The sequence below is a fragment of the Zootoca vivipara genome, chromosome Z2, assembly GCF_965207765.1.
Source record: "Zootoca vivipara chromosome Z2, rZooViv2.hap1.1, whole genome shotgun sequence".
NCBI classification, from domain to species: domain Eukaryota; kingdom Metazoa; phylum Chordata; class Lepidosauria; order Squamata; family Lacertidae; genus Zootoca; species Zootoca vivipara.
The window spans coordinates 44,660,932-44,673,639 of record NC_142585.1 but is presented as its reverse complement, the minus strand read 5'-3'; the positions used below and the strand labels follow the sequence as shown (position 1 = coordinate 44,673,639).

Genomic DNA, 12,708 nt, shown 5'->3' with positions numbered 1-12,708 from the left:
AGTGCAGGCTCAAATCTCTGTTTGGCTGCAAAGCTTTCTGTTCAACCATAAAGCTCATTGGGTGACCTTCAGCCATTCCCTATCCTTCAGCTTCCCTTACAAGTTGGGGAAGCTGTGGCCCTCTGGATGCTGTTGCAGTTCTATCCCCATGATCTTTGACCACTGACTATGTTGGCTAGGGCCGATGTGACTTGGAATCTAGCAACATCTGGAGTACCACAGGTTCTCTATACCCACACTGAACTGTTGCCAATGGTACCTTTGTGTTTAAAGAAGCCAGCTTCATGGCCAGCTTCGAAGTTTGCTGTTTTGAATAAAATTATATTTACGTTAACCACAGTTTGCTGAGTTCAGGTGGTTGAAGAAACTGTGATTATGCAAAAATGGCAGCAAAAACTTCCTGTTTCCTCCTCACAACTATATTGGAGGGGGAAGGATGCGACCCTGAGGCTTGCTGTGGTTCATTCTCATCATTTTAAACAATGGTTTAGCCTCTTGGCCAATGTTTAGATATTGTCAAACTCCAATTCCTATCATCGCTGACCATTGGCCATGCTAAGTGGGGCTGAAGGGAGTTGGAGTTCAACAACCTCTGGGAGGCACTACACTGGTTTAAGCATAACATCCAAGCTGGGTCAGCCCATAGGACCTGGTGAACTGGCTATAGGTTCAGCTGATGTTAGAGCCTCCTTTCAGACCACCTTATATTCTTTCCTCACTACCAACTCTTCAGCTGACTCATTGTTCAATTCTTTACCTTTCAGAATGTTATGTAGCCCTGAAGGCAAGTAGTACAGCTGCAGCAAAGTGGTCTACCAAGAGCAATTCGTTAGCTGTTTCTCTCCAGTGAAAGCCACAGGAAGCTGTGACCTTCTTATTTTGTGCATTGCGGGGTGTGTGTCTTATGAAATGTGGGACATGAAAATAAGAACAACCGTACATAGACTAATTGTGTGTGAACGTGAAGTGAGAGGCAGCTTGTTTCATTATCGAGTTTTATAATCTCCGATTCCCCCAACTCTAGCAAGAACAGGTTATGTGAGGCTGGGAAAGTGAGAGAACATCTTGTCTGAAGGGGAACAGACATCTAAGTCTGATGCTAGGAGCCAAGGGCGGGCTTGGAATATGAAACAAGAGCTTTGTAATGACCCTCTAAAAGGGGGCATTTTATGTGGAGGAGCAGCACTGACCTGGTATTTCAAGACTTAATGCAAAGGTGGGAATCTCAGGCCTGGATCAGTAATTCAACTAAACAGGGTCAAAAGCCATTTCAGTAACCCACTATGGAAAGGCTTGGATATAATGCTAAACAATAGTTTAGTGTTACATGCACAAGTCTCAGGCTTGTGCACCCACTCCCTCAAGTCTTCTCCTCTGGTTTAGTTGCAAGGATCTCAGAAGCATTCACTTCCATTTGAAATGAAACACACTGCATTGTTCATCTGAACAGGGTTAATTTAAACTTTAGTTCACCCGAAGAACTGAAGATCAATCCGTGGTTTCTGATCCTACCTTGTTTGGATAAACCAACAGGTGGGGTGGGAGAGGGGAATGGGAAAGTGTCAGTGAGTGGCATGGCCTATGGAGAGTTTCAATGCCCTTATATACATTATTATTATTATTATTATTATTATTATTATTATTATTATTACCCTGCCCATCTGGCTGAGTTTCCACGGCCACTCTGGGCAGCTCCCAATTGAGTGTTAAAAACAATACAGCATTAAATATTAAAAACTTCCCTAAACAGGGCTGCTTTCAGATGTCTTTTAAAAATAGGATAGGTTCTTATTTCCTTGACATCTGATGGGAGGGCATTTCACAGGGCGGCCACCACTACCGAGAAGAAGGCCCTCTGTCTGGTTCCCTGTAACCTCACTTCTCACAATGAGGGAACTGCCAGGCCTGAGTTCCCCTGAGTTCTCTTTACTATCAAATTATCTCCCTCTTTACCTGTAGAACATGAGCAGACGACACTAACTGACAGTCATTCACCTACTCAGGGCCAAACCAGATGCAATGACAACAAATTGATTATGCCTTTCTGGCACATGAAGTTTAGGCCATAATGAAGCCAGTCTTCTGAGGAGTAACGCCCTCCCCTGTAGATAGGTAGAAAGCCATGTGCTGGCATTTTGTGTCCTTGTGTATGCAGATGACCTCAAGCCATGATCAGGAGTCCATCAATACTGACTTGACTTGCAAACCAGCCATTAATTGTGGTCATCTCCACACACATCCAGCTCCTCCATTCTTTGGCATGCATGCATGGAGAGCTGGGGGCAGGGTGCTCACTCGTTTGCACAAGGCAATGGAGAAGATAAGAAACAACAGCTTGGAAATAACTGTTTCTTACCAGTTTTCAAAAACTGCAATAGAATTGAGACCTCTGAGATAGGGACCTTTTTGGTTCTGGGTATCCTGCTAAGCTAAAGTATCCATGACAGCCATCCATCCAACCTCTGCTTTAAAATCTCCATGGAAGGAGAGTCCACAACCTCCTGATGGAGACCGTTCCACTGTCAAACAGCTCTTACTGTCAGAAAGGTTTTTCCGTACGTTTACTCAGAATCTCCTTTCTTGTAACTTGAAGCCATTGGTTCAAGTCCTACCCTCCAGAGCAAGAGAAAACAAGTTTATTCCCTCTTCCATGTGACAGCCCTTCAGGTATTTGAAGATGGCTATCATATCTCCTCGCAGTCTCTTCTTTTCCAGGCTACATACCTAGCTCCTTCAAGCACTCCATATACAGTAAGTCTTGGTTTCCACACCCTTGATCATCTTGGTTGCCCTCCTCTGCACATATTCCAGCTTGTCAACATCATTATTAGATTGTGGTGCCCAGAATTGGACATAGTGTTCCAGGTGTTGTCTGATCAAGGCAGAAGAGAGTGGTACTATTACTTCCCTTGATCTGGACATTATATTTCTGTTGATACGGCCTAGAATAGCATTAGTTTCATTTGATGCTGCATCACACTGTTGACTCATGTTAAGCTTGTGGTATGCCAAGACCCCAATATCTTTTTCATATGTCTTGCTAGTAAGCCAGGTGTCCCCCAATTTATATTTATGCATCTGGTTCTTTCTGTCTAAGTGCAAAACCTTACATTGTCCCTACTGAAATTAATTTTGTTAGCTTTGGCCCAGTTCTCCAATCTGTTAAGGTCATTTTGAATTCTGATTCTGTCTTCTGCAGCATTAGCCATCCCTCCCAGTTTGGTGTCATCTGCAAATTTGATAAGCATCCCCTCAGTTCTTTCATCCAAGTCATTTCTAAAGGCATTGAACAACAGGCTCTGGACAGAACCCTGCAGAACCCCACTTTTTTCCAGGATGATGAGGAACCATTAATGAGCACTCTTTGGGTTCAGTCAGTCAACCAGCTACAAATCCACCTAACAGTTACCTCATCCAACCCACATTTTACCAGCTTCCTTACAAGAATATCATGGGGGACGTTGTCAAAAGCCCCACTGAAACCAAGGAACATAGCATTCCCCTGATCCACCAAGCTTGTAACTTCATTAAAAAAAGAAATGAAATGAGATTCTTCTGGCATGACTTATTTTTGAGAAACCCATGCTGGCTCTTAGTAATCACAGCATCCTTTTCTAAGTTCTCACAGGCCAACTGTTATATGTTCTAGACCTTTCCTGGTATTGATGTCAAGCTCACCAGTTGGTAGTTACCTGGGTCTTCTCTTCCCCCCCCCTCTTTTTGAAGATGAGGAGTAACCTCATCTTCTCCCTCTCCCTTCCTCTCTCTCTCCAAGTCCCATTCTCTATTATAGTCCTTTTATGACAAAAATCCATTTGTGCAGGTGATGTAGCCCACAAATCACAAGCTTAATTGCTCAACTTATTTACTTAATTACTTCTGACGATGCTTAATTGCATTTTGTTTCTTAATTGCTCAGTGCAGGGCTAGCTTACAGTTGTTAGCATGCTCACTCCCTTCAGAATGATTCTGAGTACTACGCTCACTCCAATCATAAAACCTTGGACATTTCATTAGATTCATGTGCCTCTGACAGTTTCTATATACTTTCTGATAGCATTTCTTGTCAACTTTGGATGTCACCACTTTGATTCTTCAAGTAGTGGTCTCTTAAAGTGATCACATAAAATTCATAACAGAATCCTATAAAAAACACATAGCAAAGCAGTAAAGGAAAATTACTAGTAGCCTCAATCAGGTCTCTCCTCTAAACATCGCCAAAAAAATAATGCATTTTAACTAACCATCTAAAACTATAGAGAGAGTGGGAGTGATGTTTCTCAACCCAAAGTTTAATAATACTGCTGTAGTACAGGCTTCCCCAACCTGTGCCCTCAGATATTTTTTTTGTAAAAGAACTGCCATTATTACTATTATTATTCATAGTGGTAGTCAGTGCTTTTATCAGTCAGTGCGCACCGGAGCGCAGTTCCAGCACCTTTCAGGTGGGCGCTGTTGTAGGCTCCCCTGCCCGCTTCTTGCCTTTATGTACTTCCCAGAAGCCCAAAACAAACATTTGAAGTCATAGCAGAAGCTGGGCAGCATGTACGACTCTACACTTTTAAAAAGGTCTATGACTCCACCTAGCACCTAACCACTTCTAGCCATGATTGGGGCGGGGCTAATTTGTGTTTCCTTTTCTTCAGTCTGTCTCCTGTGTAGTAGTGGTGGGCTTTAAGCTTTCCAGCCAGGCATCTACTGTTGCATTCATTCATTCATTCATTCACACACACACACACACACACACACACACACGATTGCACAAAGGCCCTTCCAAGCTGCCCTAGCCATCCGCCTGAATCTAAGAGAATGAGGGAGGGAGGCACATTTATTTTACTTGCTGGGTAAAATAATCAGAGGCATTGGAATTTGGCCCGAGTCACCTGCTGACTTACTGTAACAACTTCATGGTGAGTTCTGGCACCCATTTTCTTGAATAAAAGCACTGGTGGTAGTAGAGGTAATGTATAGAAAAAAGCAACAGTTGCACAACGTTGTTAAAAAAAACAGAATGAAAAATACAACATAATTAAAATGCAATAAATAAAACGATCCCAGAAGATGGGGAACACCTGGCTTGTGAAAAGGAGTTTAATATAAGTCAATAGCTAATGATTCTAGGCTGCATCAACTTAAGTATAATGTCCAGATCTTATCACCACTCTATTCTCCCTTGGTCAAACCACACCTGGAGTACTGTGTCCAGATCTGGGTGCCACAATTTAGGAGGGATATCGAGAAGCTGGAATATGTGCAGGGGAGGGTGACCAAGATCATCAAGGGTCTTGAAACCAAGCATTTTGAGGAATGGTTGAGGGAGCTGGGTATGTTTAGGCTGGAGAAGAGGAGACTGTGAGGAGATATGATCTTTAAATATCTCTAGGGCTGTCACATGGAAGATGGAGCAAGCTTGTTTTCTCCTCCGGACAGTAGGACCCGAACCAATAGCTTCAAGTAACAAGAAATGAGATTCCAATTCAATATCAGGATGGAGCAGAATTATGTTCAGTCTGCATTTTAACATGAACAGATCTAACTGGAAACCAAGCCTTATGACAAGCAGTTGAAGGAGCTGGGTATGTTTAGCCTGGAAAAGAGGAGACTGAAAGGAGATATGATAACCAGTTTCAAATACCTGAAGGACCGTCACATGGAAGAGGGAAGCAGCTTGCTTTCTCCTGCTCTGGGTAGGAGGGTAGGACTCAAACCATTGGCTTCAAGTTACATGAAAGGAGATTCCAACTAAACATACAGGAAAAACTTTCTGACAGTAAGAGCTGTTTGGAAGTGGAACAGACTCCCACGAGAGGTGGTGGACTCTCCTTCCTTGGAGGTTTTTAAACAGAGGTTGGATAGCCATCTGTCATGGATGCTTTAGCTGAGATTCCACCGTTGCAGGGGGTTGGACTAGATGACCCTTGGGGTTCCTAACAACTCTACGATTCTATTCTTTGAACTCTCAGAAAGAGCTTTCTGACAGTAAGAGCTGTTCGACTGTGGAACGGAGTCCCTCGGACGGTGGTGGACTCTCCTTCACTTGAGGATATTTAAGCAGATGCTTAAGTTTTAGATGCTTAAGTCATGGGTGCTGCAATGCAGGGAGATTGGATTAGATGATCCTCAGTGTCCCTTCCGATTCTACAATCCTATGATTAAAACATTAAAATGCAAACCAGTGTTGAAATGAGCAACAAAACGATCCCATTAAAGCTGCTGTGCAATTAAAACAAAATACTTGTGTTAAGAGGTCAAGAAACTGCTTGTGTAAACAGGCAAGAGGAATGCCAGTGGTGATGGGGGCCTCTCACATTTCAGCAAGGAGCACATTCTACAACACCCGCATTACCAGTGAAGAAGCTGATAAACACCATGCCTCTGTAAATAATAATAATAATAATAATAATAATAATAATAATAATAATAATAATAATAATAAATTTATTATTTATACCCCGCCCATCTGGCTGGGTTTCCCCAGCCACTCTGGGCGGCTTACAACAGAAAAATGAAATAAAACAATTAAACATTAAAAGCCTCCCTAAACAGGGCTGCCTTCAGATGTCTTCTAAAAGTCTGGTAGTTGTTTTCCTCTTTGACATCTGTTGGGAGGGCGTTCCACAGGGCAGGCACCACCACCGAGAAGGCCCTCTGCCTAGTTCCCTGCAACTTGGCTTCTCGCAACGAGGGAACCGCCAGAAGGCCCTCAGTGCTGGACCTCAGTGTCTGGGCAGAATGAGGGAGGTGGAGACGCTCCTTCAGGTATACTGGACCGAGGCCATTTAGGGCTTTAAAGGTTAGCACCAACACTTTGAATTGTGCTCGGAAACGTACTAACTAGGGCTAACTAGGGCCTATTTGTTGATCTTAATGCCCTTACTGAACAACAGAGGGAACACCTGACATTTAGGTAGCCTAGCCACTGCATATTTTGTTGTACTACAACTCCCATCATCCCTGACCATTGGCTAAGCTGCCTAGGGTGATGGGACGTGCAGTCCAACTACATCCGGGGACCCAGAGTTTATTTATTTCATAAAAATGATATACTGCTTGATTATCAAAAAGAAAAGAAAAAATACAAAAGAAAAAATTCACAACCCTACTTTAAAACATATGAAAGTTAAATTACCGAAAAAGATTAAAATCATCCCAACTTTCTAAGCATCTGGGTAAGGCTTGTTTAAACAAGAATGTTTTTAGCAGGCACCGAAAAGAGTACACTGAAGGTGGCTTCTTGATCTCAATAGGCAGGGAGTTCCAAAGTTGTAGTCACTGCTCACACACTGCTCAGGTTCTTACAAATGTGGAACTGGTATTATGTGGCACCTGTAGTAGTGCCTGTTTCACTGGTTGATCCAGTCATGTGGGCACATGTGGGGTAAGGCAGTCTTGTAGAGAACACTTTGGAGAACACTTTGGTGAAGAATAATCCCTTGAACATACTTAGTTATTATGCACAAGAATGCAGTCTTCAAGGAAGAGGCAGAGATATTGTGCCTTGAAGATCAGGTGTACATCAGTGCACATGCATGAACATCAAGGCCTCATGTCACACACAGTCTGCCATTCCACTTGCTGTAGCTTTTGAGGTTCATTTCTGCACTGCTGATGTGCTGTTATAAGGACAATTACAGTGGTGCCTCTCTTAACGAATGCCCTGCTTAACGAAATTTCCGCTTAACGAAAGGATTTTTCGAGCGGAGGTTGCCTCGCTAGACAAATTCGTTTTATGAAAAATTTGTCTAGCGAATCGCGGTTTCCCGTAGGAATGCATTGAAATTCAATTAATGTGTTCCTATGGGCAAAAAAAAAAGTCAAAAAAAATTCAATGCATTCCTATGGGATTCGCTAGACGAATTTTTTGTTATAAGAAAAGACCCGTGGAACGAATTAAATTCGTCTAGCCAGGCACCACTGTATGCATTTTTATGAAACTCTCAATCTGTCTATCTTTATGAAACACCTTTAGCTGTAAGCACAAACTTTCTCTTTGTTTTCCAATGAGCACAGTCAGGCTAGCATATACAGAAGGCGGAATGACAGCCTTCAGCAATGGAAAGTGTTTGGGTGTGGGCTCTTGAATACCTCTGGATGAAAGCAAGTGGAAACTGTAGGCAAATATCCTATTGGTAATTTAAAAACGAGCACTGGAACCACCCTTCATTGCCCATGTTTTTCTCTTTCCTTTCTTCCCTTCCCACCTTTCCTCTACTCCCTCTTTCCCCTACCTACACAGGGCTCCACAGAATGGAGCAAGAATGAGAGGAAAAAGGCAGACAGAAAAGCATGAACTGGAGGCTTGCTGAGTTCCTCTACTTCCTCTTTATATGGGACCATATAACAGTGCAGCCCTCCCACCAGCAACCCGCTGTGACCAACCAACATGTCTCCAAGGAATTTGATTGGCTTATATCAGACAGGGGGCCCTTCCACCACTCGCGGAGCTACTTATCCTTTGTGGAAAGACATCGTCAGGGATTTACAACCCGGTATAAAATATACAGGTAAGCAGGAATCTTTTGTTTGGGGGTGCTTTCCATTAAACCAATAGCTTGCCTTTGATGTCTTTTGAGTGGTACATGGATGATAAAGGTAAAGGGGCCCCTGACCATCAGGTCCAGTCGTGTCCGACTCTGGGGTTGTGGCGCTCATCTCGCTCTATAGGCCGAGGGAGCCGGTGTTTGTCCGCAGAAGCTTCCGGGTCATGTGGCCAGCATGACAAAGCTGCTTCTGGCGAACCAGAGCAGCGCACGGAAACACCGTTTACCTTCCCGCCGGAGCGGTCCCTATTTATCTACTTGCACTTTGAAGTGCTTTCGAACTGCTAGGTGGGCAGGAGCTGGGACCGAGCAGCGGGAGCTCACCCCGTTGCAGGGCTTCGAACCGCCGACCTTCTGATTGGCAAGCCCTAGACTCTGTGGTTTAACCCACGCCACCTGGGTCCCTTCATGGATGATAGGCAGTTGCAAACTAGAGGATGGGTGATGCCTGGCTTGTGAAAAGGAGCTCAGAATTGCTGGATATGACTGACAGCATGGCAGCTGCAAAAATGGCTAATGCAGTCATTAGCTGCATTGATAGGGCTGTAGTTACCCAGTTGTGAGAAGTGAGAGTTCCACCCCCCGCCGCACTCACTATTCTTGAAGGACTATCACATGAGGCTTGTTTGTGTGTTGCATTGAACACAGGAACAAGCTGCCTCTACACATGTGAAAGAGTGGACACTTGTTGATTCACACAGCTCAGCTATTGTGTACAGATTCATAAACTGTATATTCATTGAACGGTACATGTGGATTATGGTAGAAGTGTGTACATGGATACATGGACTATACACTTGTAGCATCTGAACACCTCTATAGAAGAGGGCAAAGACATTTGCAGCACAGGGGATTGGAATAGATGAACCTTGGGGTTCATTCTAAGACCCACAATCCTGTGATTCTATGTGCTCTGCTGCCCTAAAGGAGAGAATTAAATCAAATTTAGGATGGCATATTTCTCTTGGATCAGCTGGAAAAACTGCTTGGCTGTTGAAGCGGTTCGCAAGGACAGGAGAGAGGTATTTTGTGCAAAGAGAGCCCCCTCCCCCAAATCTTGCTTTAATAAAGACTCCCGGGGTTGGTAGGTGTGAGTTAAACCAGAGCCTCTGGTGATATGGTTTTAGTCTGCTATTGCTGTTGTGGTTTTTTATTAAACTCTTTTATGATTTTGCTTTATGATATTCTTCCCACCCTATTTACTGCTGATTGTTTACTTTTATTCTTAGGGTTGGTTTTAATTTTGTTGAAATATAAATTGGAAGCCACCTCAAACTTTGCTAGGTGTAAGCGGTCAAATAAGCAAATAAGTAAGCCATCTAAGCAAGTAAATAAATAGCCAAGCAACCCCAGGTCAAAATATGTCAATGGACAAGGCAAATGCGGCTATAGAATCAATGCATTGCTTTATAATGTGATATTTTATGGGGAATTTGGGGTCTTGTACTTTGTGTCAGACACGGAGAATGGAAGAGGATTGCTTTCAGAAGGCATGGTACATTCACGGGTGTGAGTTCCGTGCTGTCTGTTGACTTCTGTTTCAGTGTATCTGAAGAAGCGTGCATGCACACGAAAGCTCATACCAATAACAAACGTAGTGGGTCTCTAAGGTGCTACTGGAAGGAATGAAATATTTGTTATGCCAGTGATGTGGGGTTTGAATTATGGTGTCCCTCCCTGCAATCCTTTCTCTGTGTATTGAATTCCTTCATAAAGGATTCTTAGTTTAGAGAAAAGGCAGGTAAGAGGAGCATGAAAGAAGTGTATAAACTTATTCATTGTACGTATGGAGACAGTGTATGGGGGAAAGTCCCCCCTCCCCCCTCATAATACAAAAGATTATTGCTGGTGTAAGAAGAATGCAAATACCTATTTCAGCAGGTTTTTTTAAATCACCATCTGTGCATAGCTTACCTTTAGAAGCTTTTAGAGTCAAGGTTGTATAACCTAGAACAACTATGATATTCAAAGATGCTTAGGTAGAATTGGATCACCTCCCTTCTCTGTTTCCCTTTTAACAAAGAAATCACTTGCAAACAAGAAAAAAAGAGTAAAGTTTACTTACATATATGTCTTGCCAGGATTAGGGAGTTACACTGATGCAAATCAGCGAGGTAATAGTTCTTAAAAGTTACGAAAGACCATTGTCCAGTTCAAAATGGTATGTAACTCTGTGGAGGAGACCCACCACAGGCAACCTATCCCATTAAAGGTATCACTAGGGCTGGGTGATGTTGGGTTTGCAACCAACCAAACATTGCAGTTTGGCAATAAATGTTTCAATATGATGTTGAAACAAACGGCATCAGCCCCTCCCTGCCAGCAAGGTGCTTGGGTGAAAGTGCCTCAGCTCTCACCACCGCAGCTGAGGCACTTTCACCCCAGAGTGGTTGGTGAACAACTTCAGGCATGCCTGGAAGAAGCGGACCATTTGGATCCCTTCCAGTCGGGATTCAGGCCTCATCATGGGTGACTGGGAGCGGCCGCCAAGACCACATAACACCTCCCAGCCGCCAAGACCACATTGGCTCCCAGTACGTTTCTGAGCACAATTCAAAGTGTTGGTACTGACCTTTAAAGCCCTAAATGGCCTGTTCCAGGATACCTGAAGGAGTGTCTCCACCTCCACCATTCTGCCCGGACACTGAGGTCCAGCACCGAGGGCCTTCTGTCGGTTCCCTCGTTGTGAGAAGTCAAGTTGTAGGGAACCAGGTAGAGGGCCTTCTCGGTGGAGGTGCCTGCCCTCCCAACAGATGTCAAAGAGGAAAACAACTACCAGACTTTTAGAAGACATCTGAAGGCAGCCCTGTTCAGGGAGGCTTTTAATGTTTAATAGATTATTGTGTTTTATTTTTCTGTTGGAAGCCGCCCAGAGTGGCTGGGGAGACCCGGCCAGATGGGCGGGGTATAAATAATAAATTATTATTATTATTATTATTATTATTATTATTATTATTATTATTATTATCATCTGGCCCCAGCCTGACGCTCAGCTGGGGTGGTGGTGGAAAAGCTCCTGCCCCCAGCTGAGGGAGCCCTGGTGTCCTTGCCACTCGCACACGAGTGGCAGAAACAGCGGGGCTCCTTCCTGAGGCTCCCTCTGCTTTTGCTGGCTCAGGGAGGGGGCAGCAACCTCGCTTGCTCACCCCCCTACTCCCTGAAGACAGACTAAGCATTGCCTTTGTCCATGTGGGTGTGCTGGCTCTTTCCTTCTGGGGTGGTCGTTTACCCTGGGTAGAAAGACGCAGCCCACCCTCCCGGGGTGAAGTCCACAAGGCAGGGCAGCCTGATGCTGCCAGTTCACCGCCTGGCTAAGCCCGACCCCCGTGGCAAGGCTGAAGCAAGTGCACAGGCCTGCCTCAGCCGCAGTTGCCTTGCTGGGGTTGGGGAGCATAATGGAGCTCGCACCCGCAGCCGCCTCCCCCTCAAGGGAGAAGTGAGACAGAGCCTGTGCCTTCCCAGCTGAGCAGCCACGATCAGGGCTCTCTCAGCCGGGGAGGAGGAGCACCTCAACAGAGCCCCCCACCCCAGCACTGGCTCGTGCGAGCCGATGGCAGGTTGAGGGCTCTGTAAAACTGCTTGGCTGAGGTGAGGGCAATGGCGCGCCCCTCAGCCAAGGAGTTTAAAGAGGCAGAGGGAGGAACAAACTATATCAGCACCTCACCGATGTAGCTTGTTTCTCCTTCCGCCGGTGGTGAAACAAGATGATGGGGGCTTCGCTCAGCGGTATATCACAGGTGAAACTGCTGCCTTCTGAGTCCCCTTGCCTCCAAGGGGCTACACCTTGTTTCTCACTTGGCAGTGGTAGAACAGGGACTCAGGAGGCGGTGGTTTCACCCGTGATATACCACTGAGTGAAACTGTCATCACAGTCTGCCCCTCATACTGGTCCTGGGTAATATGTTGATATATTGTCCAGGCCTAGCTGTGACAGGAAGATGATTAAGTGTTCTATTTTTCCTCCTTCTGCCATAAAGGTTTAGAGGATATAACACCATACAGTCCCCTGTCTGTAATTCTCTAGCAACTGCGCATTTGTGATTTTGGCTTCAGATTCTCCCACAATTTTGACAAAGCATATAAGTGAATTGTGGAATTTGCTCCCAGAATGTAGTAACAGCCCTCAAACTGAAGGGAATTAAAAGAGGATTCAACAAATTCATAGAAT

At 44.6% G+C, this 12,708-nt stretch overlaps 1 protein-coding gene across 1 annotated transcript in view; it reads left to right on the top strand.

Moving 5' to 3' along the window:
* The window catches only part of BRINP1 (BMP/retinoic acid inducible neural specific 1), a 110,590-nt gene that overhangs the window by 30,455 nt on the left and 67,427 nt on the right, over positions 1-12,708 (top strand). Inside the window, exon 2 of the mRNA XM_035114125.3 lies at positions 8,237-8,504. Coding sequence (XP_034970016.1) covers positions 8,287-8,504 — 218 coding nt within the window. The 5' untranslated portion in view covers positions 8,237-8,286. The remainder of the gene's footprint in view (positions 1-8,236; positions 8,505-12,708) is intronic.